The 19,738-nt window shown below is 37.0% G+C and overlaps 3 protein-coding genes across 12 annotated transcripts in view; 1 reads left to right on the top strand and 2 right to left on the bottom strand.

Annotated features, from left to right (window-relative positions):
* The window catches only part of LOC106161142 (uncharacterized), a 59,842-nt gene extending 51,560 nt beyond the window's left edge, over positions 1-8,282 (bottom strand). The window contains exon 1 of the mRNA XM_087011950.1: positions 7,955-8,282. Within this exon, the coding sequence (XP_086868076.1) occupies positions 7,955-7,972 (18 nt within the window). The 5' untranslated portion in view covers positions 7,973-8,282. The remainder of the gene's footprint in view (positions 1-7,954) is intronic.
* The window catches only part of LOC106170343 (uncharacterized), a 46,513-nt gene extending 32,371 nt beyond the window's left edge, over positions 1-14,142 (top strand). For all 4 annotated transcript variants that reach the window (XM_087011956.1, XM_087011954.1, XM_087011957.1 and 1 more), the window contains 10 exons: positions 502-619; positions 1,291-1,468; positions 2,182-2,359; positions 3,948-4,100; positions 6,781-6,943; positions 7,419-7,522; positions 9,603-9,686; positions 12,810-12,937; positions 13,100-13,172; positions 13,534-14,142. In XM_087011956.1, the coding sequence (XP_086868082.1) occupies positions 502-619; positions 1,291-1,468; positions 2,182-2,359; positions 3,948-4,100; positions 6,781-6,943; positions 7,419-7,522; positions 9,603-9,686; positions 12,810-12,937; positions 13,100-13,172; positions 13,534-13,923 (1,569 nt within the window). In that variant the 3' untranslated portion in view covers positions 13,924-14,142. The remainder of the gene's footprint in view (positions 1-501; positions 620-1,290; positions 1,469-2,181; positions 2,360-3,947; positions 4,101-6,780; positions 6,944-7,418; positions 7,523-9,602; positions 9,687-12,809; positions 12,938-13,099; positions 13,173-13,533) is intronic.
* Positions 14,143-15,856: 1,714 nt separating this feature from the next.
* Positions 15,857-19,738, bottom strand: part of LOC106161140 (uncharacterized) — a 65,043-nt gene continuing 61,161 nt past the window's right edge. For all 7 annotated transcript variants that reach the window (XM_087011964.1, XM_087011958.1, XM_087011963.1 and 4 more), the window contains one exon: positions 15,857-19,386. In XM_087011964.1, the coding sequence (XP_086868090.1) occupies positions 18,343-19,386 (1,044 nt within the window). In that variant the 3' untranslated portion in view covers positions 15,857-18,342. The remainder of the gene's footprint in view (positions 19,387-19,738) is intronic.

The raw sequence follows: 19,738 nt of genomic DNA on the forward strand, positions 1-19,738 counted from the left end.
TTATTCGTGTGGCTTATAATCAGCTGTTAAATGCACACCCATTTATTCATTTAAGCAGTATCAGTTTAAATTGCCCTAGGTAGGTGAGGTATGTAGTGTATTTTATAAATAGGTTTAAATGTGAATCTTCTTTTGGTATGTTACATAGGGGCCCTAAGAAATTTAAACCAGTGTTTCATATATAAAATTATTAAAAGGACAGTTGTAAGTTTTGGACCTCTCTAACACATTCTAGGCAGTAACACTGTTGTAAAGTGGCCTTAGACCCTGTTCCCATACTTAGATGGATCTAGCAGGATCGACCTATCTCTAAGGGAATTCTTGCTAAATTGCAATTTATCGAAAATCTCCTCGGAGATGGGGCGATCCTGCTAGAATGATTTAGGTATGGGAATGGGGTCATAGTGTTGCATCAAGACTCTGGTATTTTGTACATTTACTTCAAGATCTATCCTGTAACTGGTCACAAAGCAAATAGGCACAGTTTCTAATACAAATTAGGTAGACAACTCTGTATGGAAGGACTTGCGAGACCTGACCTCCAGTATCGACACCAAAGCTCTGGAGGACATGTTTGCACTGGAGGAGAACAAGACACAGAGAATGGCTTCCACTGCTGGTAATTTTTTTGTGATTTTATATATATGATACATAAATTAGGCCTTATAAACAGATTAGGCATTTACTAACACTACCCGCAGATCTTTTAGCACTAACAACCCATATTAACCACAAAACTCATGAATTAACCAACACAATGTAAAATTATTGAGCACCAACAAAGCCATACCTAGCACTAACATTCAGCTCTGGTAGTGCTGTAGGCCTGTACATGCAGTGCAGTGCAGGGGTGTAGGCACTCTTCAGCACCATCTGGAGGACTTTCAAAATATTTTTCCAAAAATAATTTTATCACTTAAAATTGGGGATTAAATTTTTTTTTAATCTTTGTGAGACTCATCATCCTATTGAAACTACGATACATCATTGTGATAATAATTTTTCTAAAGGACTGCATGATTGTATAAAAGGACATATAATGAAATAACTGTTGTAAAGGGCACATGGAATTGTGATCTAACTTTTGTTTCTGGGTAATGTATATGAGTTCACAATATATCTCCTGACCAGCTAGAATTGCCAGTAGTATGGATTATCTTGGGAGCGCATATATATATATATATATATATATATATATATATATATATATATATATGTCATAAAGAGGGGATCAGTTGAAGTTTTATTTCAAAGTCCAAATTCTTGAAAATTTTTCTTCTTTATCTGCAGTGCAACCAGGCTTGAGCAAACAACAGCCAAAATCATTGTTAGATCCCAAGAAGGCTCAGAACCTGGGGATCTTCCTGATGGGCCTCAAGATGTCTGCTGCCCAACTTAAACAGAAGTTGGACATTGTGGATGAAGCCTCTGGAGGGCTGACAACAGAGCAGATCACAGCTATTAGAAGGTACACAGCCATATTGGTCTGGCTTGTAGTCAGGGGGATTGAAAGAAACTCCTTTTTGCTGGGAAAAGGTCTCCTCTGGGTAAAATTTTATCTAGGTACAGGAAAGTTTCATGGTAAAATTAAGGTCCACTTTCTCAGAGAAAGACCCCCACCCTTTTTAAATTGCTGGCTACAGGTCTGTTGGTAATCAGTATTTTTATTACTTAATTGCATTGTGTCTTTTTGAACTGCCAGATGACAGATAAGAGGAGAGGGGGAGGGATGGGCTCACAGAGGTGATTGCCTCCCAAAACCATTATTAGGCACCCAATTGTAGGGCTTTTTTACATCCTGGTCATTACATGTTATCATGCTAGGAAGTATTTTACTTGTTTTCACATTTCAGTTCACTTTCAACTGTTTGGAACAACCAGTTAGCTGGCCATGTAGAACACATGGCTCCATTTAATTGACTCTTCTATAAAAAACCAAGCAATGTTGCTGTAACATTGCTGCAAACTTTTCATTTTGCTAAGGGCAATGCATACAAATTGCCAGTCAGATTTATTGTGTCTGCATGCCCCACCCTTAGGAAAATGAAAAGTTTGCTGCAAACTTAGTTAGTGGCAACGAGATTGCAAGAAAAATTTTATTGTTGCTAATTTGCAGCCATATTGGAGCAAATTTACAGCATACCTGATATTTGAGAAGGGTGGCCATTTCTTTCTTTCAAGGTATCAACCAGATAAAAATGAGCAGAAGACATTGGAACAGTACTCTGGTGCGGTCAGTGACCTGGACAGAGCTGACCAGTTCATGTTAGAGCTGTGCAGGATACCCCACCTGGACCTGAAGCTGGAACTGTTACTGGCCATACGGGAGCTGGCAGCTCAAATAGATGACATAGAGCCAGTGAGTCTGAGATTTTCAGTCATGCATGGTTATTAAAAGGAGAACAACTGTTCATTTTGCCCAAAAAAATGAATTTTCCTGGGGTAAAAAATGATTTTCCCATCCTTACCAATGGTTAATGAATCCATTTCTGCCTTTGAAGTTTGTCCCTGTTTTTTTTTTTTTTTTTTTTGTTTTTTGTTTTTTTTTTTGTTTTTTTTTTTCTAAAAAGTTTTTTTTTCTTGTGATAATCTCTTAAGGGGTTATTACAGAGTATAACCATCTATGGAGGTCATGTGGTCTGATGAGAAGCACAGAATTCAGAATAATTGCTAAAACTGCCGTTTTTGTGGTAAAATAAAATATATTATATGTCTATTGGTTGTTTACAATGTATTTATTGTGAAATATGGACATATCATCTGAACAGTTGTTATTTCTTTACTTTGTTCCATGTTTTAGCCAATCAGACTTTGTCTAGTTATTTTTGTTCTTTGTTTCCTCAGGACAATTATAACTGCAGTTTTTGTGGTAAAATAAAATATATTATATGTCTGTAGGTTGTTTACAATGTATTTATTGTGAAATATGGACATATCATACGAACAGTTGTTATTTCTTTAATTTGTTCCTTGTTTTAGCCAATCAGACTTTGCCTAGTTATTTTTGTTCTTTGTTTCCTCAGGACAATTCCATTAACAATTTAAAGCAGGAAGCTTTTGTGACTTGTTTTGCTTGTTATCATATAATGAGCCTTGCTTTGGGGGAGAGGGTCCTTGAACATTCATCATTCCACTAATTCAGAAGCCAGTTCTATCAGCAAAATAAATCATTGGAAATGTGAGACAACTAAAAAACATAGTACCTAATTGGTTGACTTGATTGTTCTTGAATGCTAGTTTGGCTCCTCCCACCTTTAATGTTTACACTATTTCTCAGTATGCAGAATATTGATAGGTAGAGCATATGATTGTACACATATATATATATATGCCTCTGGTCGATAGGGTCTAAATTACACTAAGTGTTCCAGGTTGAACAGGTTTCTCCCAACCACCAGAACAGACCTAGAAAGTATATTTAATTAACATCATCAGCTAAAATGTGGCTTCTGTAGTTTCTTTGGAGAATGGATGGCGTATAGATCTTATATTATTAGATTCTGCCATAATATATCTGATTCTGTTTCATTGGGCGCATTCAGAACAATTACGTTGATATGCAGACTAACAGTTCTGTGAATCAAATATGGTGCCGCCCACTTGAAAGCATGCCAAGATTTAATTTGTTTTCCTTTGCTGGAACGGTACACATGGGAGGCTAGAATCCATTGTCAAGTGGGTACCATATTTGATACTTGGACTAGTTAGTCTGCGGATCAACTTTGTTGTGGATGCTCTGTCATTGGCCCCATTCAGAATAAGGGGCTAACTAGTCCTAGGGTCAAATATGACCAACCCACTTGAGTACTTCCCCAGGGGATATATCTATTCAGTGTCTATTAGCAGATTAGACTGCAAGCTTTATAGTGGGTTGCCATATTTGACCCTCGGACTAGTTAGTCCCCTATTCTGAATGGGGCCATTGTGTCATTCATGTGTCATTGCAGAGCATGGAGCTGGTCAGTATGGCATGTGATGAGCTTCTCGGCAGCCAGATGTTTGTGGTCATCTTGGAGTATATTCTGGCTGTTGGGAACTACATCAACAGTTCAGGAGGTAAAGGAGGCCTCATGGGATTCCACCTGTCATCTCTTTTGAAAGTAAGCACAGGAAAAACAACCTATTTTACTATCCATCTTAATTTAAAAAAGGGTGTTTTTTGTGGACCCCATTGTATACAGTGTGTGCTATTTCTCTGATTAACCTGAGTAGCATTTGTACTTAAAACAATTTAAAGGAGTTCTATATTGTGTATAGGCATGATTATATTAGGCATGCAATGTGAATTAATGTAGCTTAGTATATTATAAAAAAAATTCTGGAAATTTCAATTTGCTCTTAAGCACCACGGAATACCTTATATCTAAAACCCATGGGAAATTTTAAAAATATGTGAACTGTATTTGCCATTATAACTTCATCAGATTTAAGCATCATCTCAATAATTTTTACTTAATATGCTCATTTTAATCTCAACAGTGACTCAAAAATTAGAAACTTACAGCTCAGAAATGGGTTAAATATCAATAATTTTTCACAGTAGGAAGTGATAAGGAGAAGATTGTTGAGTTGATTTAATTTTATGCTATATAAAAATTAAAAGACAGTTGTGTTCCTTTAGCAAAAAAAGAGAAGTAAAAACTGAAAATAAATGAATAAATAAATAAAATCAAAACTGTCTTAAGAGTTCAAAAATAATGCCAAGTGATGCCCTGCTGTCTATATATACATGTATATTCTGTTTTCTGTTATGTCATATTTTTGTCTAAGGACACTGTTAGGCTTTATATTCTGATCACTGTGTGTGTCTTTGTGCTATCACCATCTAACAAATAAGTTGTTCAACTATAACCAGTGGTGGATTTTTATTTATTTATTTATTTTTTTTTTTGGGGGGGGGGTTCAGGGGGGTCTGAAAAAATCACACCAGTGGTCCCCTTTTGAAATTGGAATTTGACTAGCTGAATCATAGTTCTAAACTAAACTATATACATGTAGCACTGGTTGCCCTCTAAAGTACCAAAATTTTCAGGTTGCTTTAGCAGGCCTTGAACCCATGCTGGTGGGGGAGGGGGGTCAGCTTTGCATCCGCAGCCTGGCATTCCTGAAATCCAGACCCCCCTTCAAATAACCCTGGATCCGCCCCTGCATAACTGCATGCCAAAGCATTTTTTCTTTTACTTTAAGTTTACTGAGGGACATTGTTTGGTTAAATGGCAGGTTCTTTTGAAAAGATAGCAGGATCAGATTACTGTTATAAAAGTTGTTTTTGGTGACATTCTCCTCATAAGTGCCAAACTACTTTTATTTTTATGTCAAATTTGTTGGGAGGCTTTGTTTGGTTAAAATTCAGGTAACCATTCCTTTTGAATATTGCACAATCAAATTATTTTTTTAAACAAAAGTTATTGATTTTTTGTTGTTGTTGTTGTTTTTTTTTTTTTTTTTGCATGTATTTGGGTGATGTTTGCCACAAAATGCCAAACTGTACTCATATTTTACTTCAAATCTGCTAAGTGCCTTTGTTCATTAAAAGTCAGTTTTCTTTGGAGAATCAGCATGATCAAATAATTTTGACAAAAGTTATCAAATTTTTTTTTTGATTTAATTCCGGTGACGTTCACCCCATGAATGCAAAACCGTATTTATGTTTCACTTCAATTTTGTTGAGTTGCTCTGTTTGGCAAAATTGGACGGTTTCTTTAGAAAAAATCCATACAATTGAATTTTTTTTACAGGTGTTCATATTTACTGGAATGCATCGGTTTATATTAGAATGGAGCAATAGGGATGGCTTTTTTTCTTCTGAGTATATTTTTCAGCTGTGCTGTCTAGTTAACCTGAGATTTTCTGACATTTAGAAGACCACAGACCGCGGTTAGGGATAATTTCAAAGGCAGCAGTGACACCAACAACCAGATGTCAAGTTAAAAGAAAACTACGGCTAAAAGATACCATGATAATTAACTTCTCTTATTGTTGTGTAAATGATTTAGCTCCATATTGCTGAGATACAACATCTTCTGAAAATACTTCCATGTAGTATTTTTAAAAGGAAAACTTCTGTAGTTCACACGAACACCATAAACTTTTCAGTTTATTTTATACACTATTTTGTCAATTAAGCATCCATTGCCCATATGTAACCTTTTTGCTATGTACTACAGTATTGAGATTGTTCCGATTATTGGTGGATTTCCAAATTTTTGGGAGCCAAAAGTATTGTTTTTGAGATCAGTTCCAGCGCCCCCTTAGACCCCATGCCAAATTTTCAGACTTTTTTCACTAAATGGTAGTCTCATCCATGGTACTTAGTCCTGTAAAGTGAAGGGTTCATTATAGTTTATATTTGAAAGCTCCTTATTACATATAACACTTACAGTAGTGTAGCTCATTGCTCAGGAGAGCAATTAGGAATAGTTTGAGCCCATAAATAGTGCCAGTTAGGCCTATAGCTCATTATATCAACTTCTGTATTTAGTCTTTATTCTGTCCATGCATGTACAGGTACAGATTACTTAAATTAATTAATGCATGTTGTTTAAGCATCATCAGGAAGAAGTGTACCTGTCAGTTTGCTGTTTAAAAATAATGATAAAATGAATATAAAAATAAATAGAGAATTTGACAGAATGATGATAATGATGATGATGATAATAAATATACTGTATGCAGTCAGTGGGAAGTATATATATATATATATATCCAAAAACATGATATTTTTTTATATTTCTAACTGCTGTTCTGACTTTTTGATGAACAAAATTGAAATCTTGTCAGCTTGCAGATTACAAGTCCAAAGACAAGAGTACGACACTGCTGCACTATGTGGTCACTGAGCTTCAGGCCAAGGACAGTGCAGCTCTGGAGGTGACGGAGGAGCTGATCACGGTGGACAAGTGTTGTGATCTCTCGTTACAAGCTCTCACTGCAGAGGTGGACGGTGAGGACTTCACTTATGAGACCCTATAAAATTAATTTGGGTGGTTTGATAAATTCTACAATTTACTATTAATGACATTTTTGCAGGTTACAGTGACTTATGGAGTCTTATCAAGACGCGCGCGCGTGCGCGCGTGTGTGCGTGCGTGCGTGTGTGTGTGTGATCATTGGATGTATGGTCAATTTTCATGTGAATGTATTAGAAGTTATACAGTGGATTTTGACCAGGATTATAAGGAACATGGGCAAAATTTTGTCCATGATGGAATTTAAAAATGTTTATTGTCACCTATGGAGGGTAAAGGGACCCTCAAGGTCACCTGGCTCGTTGTCAGGCTGATTCCAGAATTTGTAGTGGTTTCTGAAGGTGTTAATCAGTGCAACATTAACTTTCCGTGTATATTCATGTGACATTTCATAAAATGTGTTACTCGTATACATATATGAAATCATCCTTATCTCCTGATTCATTTCAGTGATGGAAAAAGACCTGGCAAAAATCAAGAAACTGAACAATGTTCTCCATCAGAAGAGTAAAGAAAAAGGAGCACTGGGTGAAAACTTTCATAAAGATGTTGAAGTATGTATATTGGATGAAAGTTTGGTTTAAGACATCGGTCCATATAAAAAAAAATCTACTAGCTATCAAACTTAGACCACATTCCCACAGACACCATTGTTCTTACTTAGATCGACCCAACTCTATCTGCGAGGACTCTTGCTAAGTGCGAGCAGCTTATATATAATCAATGCCTTCTCTTGTTTCCAACGTATGTGTGTAATCAGCACAGCTTTTTTGTATCCATTGGTGGCTATGGGAATGGGCCCTTAATATTGGTCTTTATGTGGCGTTTTGTGTCTTTATTTTAAAACTACACTGCACCATATTGTACTGTAGTATTTCATGGTACAAAATTACCTTACAAAATACAAAAATACCTGATAATATCCCTTACAATTAAAACAATATTGTCCTCATAAAATAAATACATGAAATTGAAATAAAACTTACACAACAGTTACTGTGCATGAAGTCTTAGATGAAAGAAAACTAGAGTTACATCTTCTGTCTGGTCTGAATGTGGTCTGAGCTAGTGTCTTTGGTCTGAGTGGAGATGAATGTTACCTAGAGTCACAAGAGTAAGTACTTTTGTGTGTTGCACTTGAGCGGCATAGTGAACAGTAATCTGATTGGTGAGCTTATTTATTCCAGAACAGTTCATTTGTTTTTATGTACCTTGTTGCTTCATTTGTGAATGTCTTCAAGGCATACAATGTGCATAAGACATTTTTATAGCACTAAAAATAGACTTTTCCTGAACATTTCAGCAATTTTCCTCAATTATCATTAAGGAAAACTCTATCCAAAACCATTATGAAAATTATTCTATAAACCTGTTTTCAGTTTCTAAATTTCTTATTTTTACCATCATGAGTGAAATTCACCATTCTCTATAGTGCTAAGAGTTAATAATAATAATAATATATTTATTTCAAGTCTAAAATCCATAAAATGTTCAATAGACTGTACAACATAAAATACAAAGAAGTTTATAGATAAAAATGGTTAAGATATATTTTATATAAATAAGAGCTAAACTAACTTAATTAATTGTAATAAACAGTAATTAAAAGTAAAAAAAAATCCAAGGTTTCTTTAAAATTATAAAATTTAAGATTCATGAATAAAATGTCTTAAAAATATGAGTTTTTAATTCCTTTTTAAAAGATTCTTGTGATTCTATTTGTCTAATAAAAATTGGCAACTTATTCCACTCTACTGGTGCAGCTACACAAAATGATATGTCACCATATGATTTTAACCTTGATTTTGGAACTTTCAGTAAAAGTTTGTCACCAGACCTCAGGGATCTTTGAGGGCTATAATGTTTGACTAAATCAGTTATATATGGTGGAGCTAGATTATAAAAAGCAGCATGTGTAAAAACTAAAACTAAAATAAAATAAAATTCTTAAAGTTACTTAAAAAACCTAGAAACTTAAAACTCAGTAACAGCTAGGTTTAAAGATTTTTATTCTGTAAAGGGTTTTGGGTATTTTATGCCTTGTAGATTAAGAGATAGGGGACAATATTTCTAGGAAAATTAATATTTTCTGTGTAAAGATTTCAGCCTCAGTGTGTGCCTTTAAGTACTAGTTGCAACACAAATTGTCCACTGCATGTGATATAGAAGATGGTAATTTTATCAAGGTGTATAATTTTATAATGTGACACACTATATGAACTAATTAACTTATCCCAAAGCTGGTGCTTCAAACAATATGAATGTACTTGAATGCACTGAAGGGTATAAGAATACAGGCGGGGTATAAACGAAATATAATATTATGGTAAACTCTGAGTGCATTCAGAGTAGATGAACTGTGGAATTACTGATCTGAGGACTAAATATGGCTGACCTGACATAAAAGAAGAGCCGACCAATCCGCTGATGGTCTACCCACCTCCATGCGCCATTAAATGGATTAAATCACAGCTCTGAGGTTTAATTGCTAGGGCCCTGCAATCATGGCATGTGTGGAGGCGAGGAGACCATCAGGGGATTAGTCGGCTCTGCTTTATTGTTGGTCAGCCATATTTTGTACATATTTTGTATCTTGTTCTGAATGCGTGCCCTCTATTTGAACTGTATCTCCAGGTGTTTGCTGCTGCACATGCTACAAGGCTGCAGCTTCTTGCAGACAAGGGTAACCAGGTGCTAAATAAATTCAAGACCATTCAGGTAAAGTTTATCCTACCTTTTCAGCTATCTATTTACTTATTATGCTTGTTAATTTGTATATGTATGTTTTGATTTGTTGCATAATATTTGCTGGTTCACCTTCAGTCTTTTTTCCAGGCCAACTGACAGTAACATGATATAACTGCTGCATGATAACCATATTTCATGCAGCGTGGCTCTATCTACAATGTAAAGGTTAAGAATTTTTTGAGGGGGGGGGGGGGGGGCTCTTTTTAACTCAGGGGTCTTTTATTTTTTATAAATTCCCAAACCATATGTGCTAAACCAGTCTACTGTATCATAGCATCAAGCTATCAACATGTTATATGTACAGTGTTAAAGCAGGGGGCTTCAGCTTAAGCCTGGGCTTAAATCCATTTAGGCATTTTGAAGGAGTTTGGGGTGCGGTTCTGTTACAGCAGGGATCACTGTTCTATGAAGTATGGTATATAACATTATTTTATTACTTCTGATGCACCAGCATGAACTTTACAAAGCGTGCAGTTTGATAGACAATACACAACTTGTAAGATGACACTGTTGCATGCAGATCAAGTGTCAGGGTGTCTCCATTTTTCACCCAATGTTTTCCCTTTTTGCAGTTGGATCTGCCAACAGTCTCTTTAGCATTTGACTTTTGAAAGGGCACCAAGTGAACCATTGTATCTTCAGCTGACTTGCACTTGTCAGGAAGCATAACAATGCACTCGTCTCGATTTTCTTTTCAAAGAAACTCCTTTTTTACGTCAGTTGCGTGATCAAGTATAATCTGAGACTCGTTTGCAAGAGAAAGATGATTGTAAACCTATTACTAAGTTCACATAGGTGACTGATATTATGCCTGTTAGTAATGTGTCAATTTCAGTCTCTAATTTCTCTGGATATATTATATACACTCAAAAAAAAAAAAAAAAAAAGTATACAAATTAACACAACAGGTGAATCTTAATCATATTTCTGAATTCCATTTCAGTTTTTGTAGTAGCATACTACCCTCTACCAGGATCGCAGTATTTATTGTGGACATTTTTGGCTGAAGCTACCCTGTTATGTTTGGCCAGAAGGAAACAATTAAATCTGCCCCCGCGTAGATTGCATTGTACCCACTCTGCAGGAGCTGAGCTTCGTGTCGATATGGTAACTGCTCGTTACGCAACCTAAAGCTCTGCTGTCTGCTGAAACTAGTCATGTGGTTGGAAGGGGTTCCCCAAAAGCCGTATCCCACAATTGGGTACTGCAGTTTAAAAACATGTCAGGTGTTTCGTCCGAAAAGAATGAGAAAATTGAGAGACGTTCTAACAATAAATTCCTGGAGGTATTGTCTTTTTGGTGCAATGATTTAGACTCTCCTTGTCTTTAATACGACTTACTTGTTTCGGACTCCTTGAAAAATGTCTACTGCAGTAATGATATGCTATAGATAGGTGTACGGACTCCTTGAAAAAGGTTTGCCACAGTAATGATATGCTACAGATAGGTGTTCGCGGGTATTAGGACTGTGAAGTGCAGCTTGGACGTTCTACATACGGTTGTGGTACAACATCAGTTTGATTTTCATTTGTTTACTTTAGTACTTCTTATACAATTATTTACTGCACCAGTATTATTTATACCTCTACAACTTCTATAGGGGATTTGTCAGTTAGCCTCACTCTGAAGTAACAAGCTATTCATAAGGGGCTATTATAATCTGTCACAGGAGAACAAGTGATTAAGGTCAGAGCAATTAAGTGTCTTGATTGCTGTCAATTGGACTTAGATCCCATTCCCAAAGATTAGATGGATCCAACTAGATTGACCTAACTCCCGGGGGGGTTCATGCTAAATAGCTGTCAGTCGAGTGGGCACGAAAGTTAATTACCCCCTTACAGCTTGTAGTAGGCGGGACGGGTATTTAAGCCGGATTATCTGACAGTAATCTAGTGAGACTCCCAGATCCATCTAAAATCTATGGGAATGTGCCCATAGACTGGACCTGTCAAGTGGCAGTGCCTGAGCAGTTATGCAAACAATTACCAGTCATGTAATCATCCTTGAGATTCCATTACAGGGTGACATCAGACCAAAATAACTGTATTTTTATCTGGAGACATATCAGTGAATATCTGTGGAAAATCAATCTGATGCCCTGGTAGAGGGTAGTAGCATTACATAGGCCAGTTCCTTAATCCTATTTTCCATCTCAGAGGGTGATCACCTCTCCCCACAGAAATGATCACTATGGATGCGTGCTTAAATGGATATTAACTCTTCGTTTTGGCTAAAAAATGAATTTTCCTGGAGTAAACAACAATATTCCCATACTTACCAATGGTTAATGAATCCATTTTTACATTCAAAGTTTTTTTCTAAAAAGTTTTTTTTTGTTATGATGTCTTAAGAGATTATAACAGAGTATAGCCATCAATGGAGGTCCCGTGGTCTAAAGACAAGCTCAGATATCAGAATAATAGCTGTAACTGCCATTTTTTTGGTACAACAGAATATATTATATTTCTATGAGTTGTTCACAATGTTTTTATAGTGAAATATAGATCTCATACAGAGAGTTATTATCCCTTTCAGTTCTTTAATTAATGTATATTAAATGCACTCAAACTTTCTTGTATGTTCATTCATTCACATGCATTTCATAATATAGTTTTTAATTATCCAGGGCTGGTTTAAAAAAAAATTTAGTTCTTTTGGATTTTGTAGTTCAGAAATTGTTCTTCAGTTTAAGGCCACATTCACATCGAGTTGAGCCATGGCTCTACAAAGCCACGACCTAAATATGGGGGACATACATGAAAGGAAAAATACCTAATCTTTTAATAGTCTCCCCGCCTCTCACACGCCTCCCCAAGCGTCGTCCCTGCGGGGGTACAGTCATTAAATCTCGGCTCCATTGGGACGATACATGGGGAGGCGTGTAAGAGGCAGAGAGACTATTAAAAGATAAGGCGGTTTTGTAGAGCCATGGCTCAACTTGATGTGAATGCAGCCTAAGATAAATTCAGGAGTCCACCTGACTATCAGCCTGGTTGAATACACCAAAACTTATTTGTCTTCACCTGCCACCGTAAGAATTTAATTGTGCAAGACTTTTTCAGCATTTCATCAGTGTGCTATTTCTTTCATCAGACAAAGTTTGGAGAATCTCCCAACAAGTCATCAGATGAAACATTTGCAATCGTGAGTCAGTTCATGCAAAGTTTGAAGAAGGTGAAGCTACAGCAGCAGAGGGTTGCAGGGCAGAACAAGACACCTGTGTGAGTATAGCATAACATAGAATTAAAATAAAGAAATCAATAAATAAAAATGAAGTTCATCAGTTTAGCAGTATTTTTTTTCTTCTTTTTTTGTGTATGTGTGTGTGTGGAAATATGAGAGATTTAAATTGGTATTTGATAAATGTTCCATGTTTATTACAGCAAAAGTTTGGCTGCAGTTTTGCAGGAAAGTTTACAAGAGGAACCAAGTAGAGACAGCACCAGAGACTCACAGGTAAACAGTGTAAATTACCTTCACTTATTAGGAATAATAAAATTTTAAGTGAGACAAAAAGTTTGGAAATAAAGGGTGGACAATGCAATAAATAAATAAATAAATAAATAAATAAATAAAAATCCATAACCTTTTGTAGAATAGTCCGATCATACTCATTTTTGAATTCAACATACCTCTTTACAAATTAAAATCCCCAATATATTTGATGTAAAATTAAAAGCAATTATGGTGTGCATGCCATTAGATGACCTTCCTACGCTGAGTAAAGAAGAATTTACAAATAGATGGTTTGCCAACTTGTATGACGCGAAGTTTGATTTCTTACTATTTTAACTTTCATTTTTTCATTCTCCTTCAGAAGTCAATGCCAGAGAGTAAAAAGCCAGATGGGAGAGGGTCTGTGGGATTAAAAAGAGGCAACAGTACCACCTCCATTGCCACCACGCGTCCCACCATAGAGGGCTACCTGGAGAAACTCAGCGGAGGTACCCACCGCCATCCCAAGTGGGATAAACGCTATTTTGAGGTGTCCATCACGGGACACCTGCACTACTCGAAAAAACCCAATGATAAAAACCTGGGCTCTGTGTATATGAAGGGAGCCCCCATACGCCAAAACAGGGAAGACCCCAGGGTCATTGTGATAGAGACAGAAGACAGGCATTTCAAGCTGAGGACTCGGACAGAGGAAGAGGCAGTGGAATGGACAGAAGTTTTGTGTTATTATGGCACCAGGTGTATGAACTGAACCAAAGTTTTTTTTTTCCAGCACTAAATTTCTCTTTCTCCAGACATTTTGCTGTGTATTTGGTAGAGGTGCACCAAATGGGAACTTTGCTCAATGCAAAGATCGAATACCCTTATGCGGGTGTGCATACGGAATTGACTCAATCTTTTGAATGGGGATAATTTAACAAGCCTACAGATATATAATTTTGGTATCATTAAAAATACTTGAATCATTTGTGGTGCTTTGACCGCATTCACAACGATTTGAGCCAGGCTTTACAAATCCTGGGACTAAATATGGCAGACGTACATGAAAAGAAAACGGTCTAATCTTTTAATAGTCTCTCTGCCTCTCACACGCCTCCCCACACGTCGTCCCTGCGGGGTACAGTCATTAAATCTTGGCTCCGTTCGCCATGCGAAAGCTACCTGAGAAATATTAAGTGCGTATGCTCATCAATTAAACGAGGTGAAGAAAGCATGGCGGATGGAGGGGATCGAAGGAAAAAAGCTCTTCTGTTCTATTATCTTTCAAAAAGGAGACGAAAAAGAAATGAATTGGCCCGTAGAGCAGCAATGAATCGGCTATCTACGGAGATAATGTCACCAGAGATATTCACGGAGATACCCAGCCCCAGTAGACGAAGGAGGAGGAGGGCAGAATTTTTGCCTATGCAGTCTCATCAGAGGGCGCCGTTCGTTCTGATGCTGATGTTTGCCTTGTTTCCTATGCCTAATCGAACTGGAAGGGGGGGGGGGGGGGGTGTTTTCACGATTTTGATCCCGATTCATAGCTGCTCTACGAGCCAATTCATTTCTTTTTCTCAGGTAGCTTCCACATGTTGAACACAGCCGAGATTTAATGACTGTACCCCGCAGGGACGACTTATGGGGAGGTGTGTGAGAGTCGGAGAGACTTTTAAAAGATCAGGCGGTTTTCCTTTCATGTACGTCCGCCATATTTAGTCCCAGGATTTGTAAAGCCTGGCTCAAATCGTTGTGAATGCGGTCTTTCACTGTATATAAGGTAGCCTGTATTTTAATTTTGTTGCTACTGTTCAGTGGGAATGTTCTTAATTTAAGAATTTATGACTTCAAAATACAGTATCTGTAAAAGTCACAATTTTCCCCATTTAAAAATTGAGTCACTACTGTAAGTTATGTGACCAAAAACCAAAAGTCCAAGTGTAATTGGGCAAGCTGAGGCTAATGACGGGTAGATATATGTCATTCAGCTGACAGATTGTTCAACATACAATAATTGAACATTTATAAGTATAATCATTATATTTAAAAACGTAATCATTCAAAGGTATATATTTAAAGGTATAGGGAGGGCCTATTTGCAATGTTTGCATCCTTCTCAACACAAACTGGTTTGAGTAGATGCCATTTACATATACAAAATTTGGCAATTGCAACCAGGCAGGACAGGCCCATAATATACAGACTTTCTGGTCTTGTTACAGAAAAAATCACGAGTTGTGTAGGTGTAATAGTTCTTGTTCTTAGTTCTTGTACATCATTACAACCATTGAACAGCTCTGGCCATTTTTGAAATGAAATCAATTTTGTGATAAATTTGCATTAGGAAGTAAATATACGTAATTTATCAACCATGGATGTTCATGGCAGAAAGAAGTGGTTATTATATTAGATTGCCCAAAATGTTTTTGGGGGAATTTAGATATAAGTGGAAAAGTATTGAAAATAGAATGAAATCTTTTATCTTGGTGTATTTAGCAGGGGTGGATTCAGAGATATTTTCTGACAGTCTTCCAAATTATCTTTGTTGATCCATCCTCCATTTTTAGATACCCATCAATATAAATTTCAAAATCTGTCTTCTGGAAGACCCAGAAGTTGACCTCAATCTGCCCCTGTTTAGTGTGTATATTTCATAACATATTGCTTTAAAATGGTTGAAATTGGAGAAGATATGAAGAAAACAATTTTGTTCCATCTCAAATGCTTTAATTCAATTCATGAGGATATACAAAAATAACAATTATGATGAAATTCTGTACAAACTTATGACTTCTATTCTTCTTGCTCACAATCCTGAATAGTTGCATATTATTTTTGTTCAAGTCTACCATGTACTTTAAATTGTCAGTGCACTTTGAAGTCTTGGTGAAGAATATCCATTTCTAACAGAACAATATACAAGATTATTTTTCTACGCCTCATTCATTTTACAGAGACATTTACCAAATTCTTCAGTAAAGGAACTGCAATATTGCATGTTTTAAATGCCATAACTGAGCAAGTCCTTGAAAAATAACAAAATGTGTGAATCACAATGAGAGACCTGATACTTTTTCATACCTTGTGTTTCATTCACTTTTCTCCTACATAGTGATAATATGCGCATTATTGGCACTAGCCAAAAGCTAAATGCCATTTTTGTAAACTAAAACCAAATCTTTGTCATGCCTGTGCCTTCAGTAAAAAAAAAATAAAATTACAGAAAAAAAAATAGCTTGAATCACAGGTGATAACTGAGGACTCCGGAGACACAAACATACTGCCTACAGAACCATGGTAGAAATCAGTTTAAAAATTATGTAGTTAGTTAGGCTTGATTCTACACAGTGACTTGAACAGCATACAGTATGACATATCAATTACTTTAATGAAACAAACCCCGAGGTTAACAAGAATGGGTTAAATTGAGTTACACAATTAAAAAAATTCTCAGATTTCAACATGTATGTGACGAACAGTTCAAGACAGGTGTAAAATTGATGGTGTTGAATTATCATGAGTAGGCGGCTTCTCTGTGGCAGTGGTACATCTAAGTGCCAAGCACAGGGATGGAAATAATACTACAAGTATTAACCTAAGGAAAGGATTTTCTCTTTATTAATTTCCAACAAAATCCCAGTTTCAGGGCATTACACACTCTGGCAACAGTTTCTATTTCACATTCAAATTATAAGATGAAAAGTCCCCATTCTTGTGGTGCAGCAGTTGGTAAAGGTACAAAATAATCTGCTGGTTGTGGAGGCACTCTAAAGCTGTGTTACCATTCTAGTTAGGCCTACTCATCTTGGTCCAACTATTTTAAGCAGGTCAAATGCTCAAGAATTAACTCACTAGTGACGGCCCAACTAATCCCCAAGATTTCCAGTCCACCATTTACATAAGTTTACAGGCCCGTAGCCAGGGGGTTCAAAAGAACCTCCCTTTTTGCTGGGAAAAGGTCCCCTCTGGGTAAAATTTAATCTAGGTACAAGAAGGTTTCATGGTAAAAGGTCCATTTTTTCAGAAAAAAGAACTCCCCTTTTGAAATTGCTGGCTACAGGCCTGTTTTACAGAGCAACCTTACCTCTAATTTTCTTCCTACTATGAACTATGTGCAAGTGGATGGCCTGCTGGGATGGGATGTTGGTAGATTGTGCCGATTAAAGTTGGCCTATCTCAACTGGAAACCTGCCTAGAGGTGATGACATGCAGCTAACTGCATTAATTTTCTATGACCGGGTTCCCATAACCCTATCATACTAGCAGGATCAGTCTAACTCCAAGGGGATTCTGGCTAAATTTAAGTGGCTGAACTGTCTGTAATGCCCACTGAAACTGCTGGGGGGGGTGGGGGGTGGTAATTAACTTTAGTGCACGCTTAAACTATAGCAATTTAACGAGAATCCCCTTGGAAATGGATCGATCATGCTAGTACAATAGGGTTATGGGAATGGTCTCTAAATCACAACCAAAATCTCACAGGAACAGCACCTAAACTTGTGGCGTGCAAAACAATCAAACGCTCACCATCAAAACAGCAGTCGTCTTTTTTCAAACTCAGAGACATGGGTTGAATACAAAGGAAGACAACAAAAACTGCCAGTACATGTCCCAGTCTGTCATCACCTGAACTTTATATACAACAAAGTGGATTCAGTTTATGTCTTAGGTAAACCATCTATAATCAAACATACTGAAATTTACATTATATTTTTCACTTATATACAAAATACAAATGCTAGCTGGAACCGTTTGTATATAGTTAAGTATATACTGTATAATAACAATATGATCACTTGTTTCTGAATCAATTTTACTTCAGGGGCTATAATCCTTGGCAGGACAATAAAATATCCCATGTATGGACTGTATAAGAAAACATATTTAAACATTTCACAGAACACAACCTAACGAATGACTCCCAGCGTCATGGTATCCCCATTTTTAAGTAATAATCACATTGTGTCATCTGGACACAGCAAATCTCCAGTCACTCCAGACATAGAATTCTTTAAGTAGCTTACAACTGGCCAAACTTCTTGATACCAGTGTTAGAACCCAACAATCAAATGCAAAAATTCTTGTTATGTTAATTTTAATATGTAAACCATTTGAACTTCAATGTGACTTACAACTACATCACATCTACAGTGTTGCTATAAAAACTTTTCATCATAATTAAATGGATTTTTCATAGTATAACACAACAACCTTCTTTATTGTCATCACCTCCTATTATCTCATGTGGTCCCTGTGCACGGAACCTTTTCATCTGCTCTCCAGGTGGGTAATAGTAGTCCAAGCTAGGCTCCTTAGAATTGCCGGAATTACTGTTGTGGCCATTCTCTGGCAGTTCATATTTATTGGAATTGGCATTAGTGACACCTAGGTGCATCTCCCCCGTCTCTGGGTTGTAGCTACTTATTCTCTGTTGATGGGATTCCGCCCTCTTTTTCTTGAGGTCGGATAATGTTCCAGTTTGAGAAAGAGGTTGAGCACTTGATCCTGCCGAGCTCACGGACAGTCTGCTTGGTTCCGCAGCCGGCACCTTCGACCTCCGCTGATTGGCTGGACTTGGAATTGCTGGTGTTTGATTGGCTGGCTGTCCCCCAGACTTGGGCTGCACTGACGTGCCATCACCAGACCTGGAAGAAATCACAGGTGAGGCCTTTGGAGAATTTCTGGCCACTTCCTGAACCTTTGCTATGGGCGTTTCCTGAGGAAGCCTTTGCCCAGTGGACTTTGACCTGTGCCCCGCCCTGGGTGATCTGTCCACTTCATCATAGGCCTTCTCTTTATTGTGCGCCTTAACCTCCAATTTCTTTTCGGGTTCATCACTTTTCTCTTTGTGTTTATGTCTGTCCTGATGACTGTGAGACAAGTGTTGATGGTGGTGGTCTGCTCCTTTAGCCTTGATTCCCTTATTTTCAATATCTTTCTCTTTATGACTCCTGTGCTCATGTTCTGTCACATGTTCAGTATGCTTTTTGGAGCCAGCCTCACCACTGTCCTCCTGTTTAGAAAACTCAGATGAATCTCCATTCAATAAAGAGTCTCCGTTGATCACTGTCTCCTTTTTGCTGTGTTTCTGCATAGAATGGATGCCGTGGTCTCCACTGTCCAGGTGCACTGCTGTTGATGATGTTGTGGAGTCATTAGTGTCGTGGCCACTGACAGCAATAGTAACATCGTCAATGTTTGATACTGGTATTGCATCTGTAGTTTCTGCGGCATCCTGGAAATGACAAATACCATTGTATCAAATTTTATCTCAGGAGTAAAGTATGCTTCACTTACTAGTATGTGCGTTTGAGGGCCATGTGTAAGATATGTGTGCGCACTTAACATGTTTTACCCTCTTTAAATAAAGTTTATTATTACTATTATTATTATTATTATTATTATTTGAAACATCTAATTATTTGGACAAGTCGAGGAAAAATTGACTAAAAAAATATAACAATGAAATTTTGACTTCATGAGTTCCAAAATACAAACTCGGATTTTGGTTCCATTTTCATTTTATTTTCCATGCCCTCCGGCATCACATGCCTGTAGTCGTTTTTTTTTTCTTTTTTTTCTTTTTT

This window comes from Lingula anatina, chromosome 4 (genome assembly GCF_051362555.1).
Source record: "Lingula anatina isolate TDL-2025a chromosome 4, LinAna3.0, whole genome shotgun sequence".
In the NCBI taxonomy this organism is placed as follows: Eukaryota; Metazoa; Brachiopoda; class Lingulata; order Lingulida; family Lingulidae; genus Lingula; species Lingula anatina.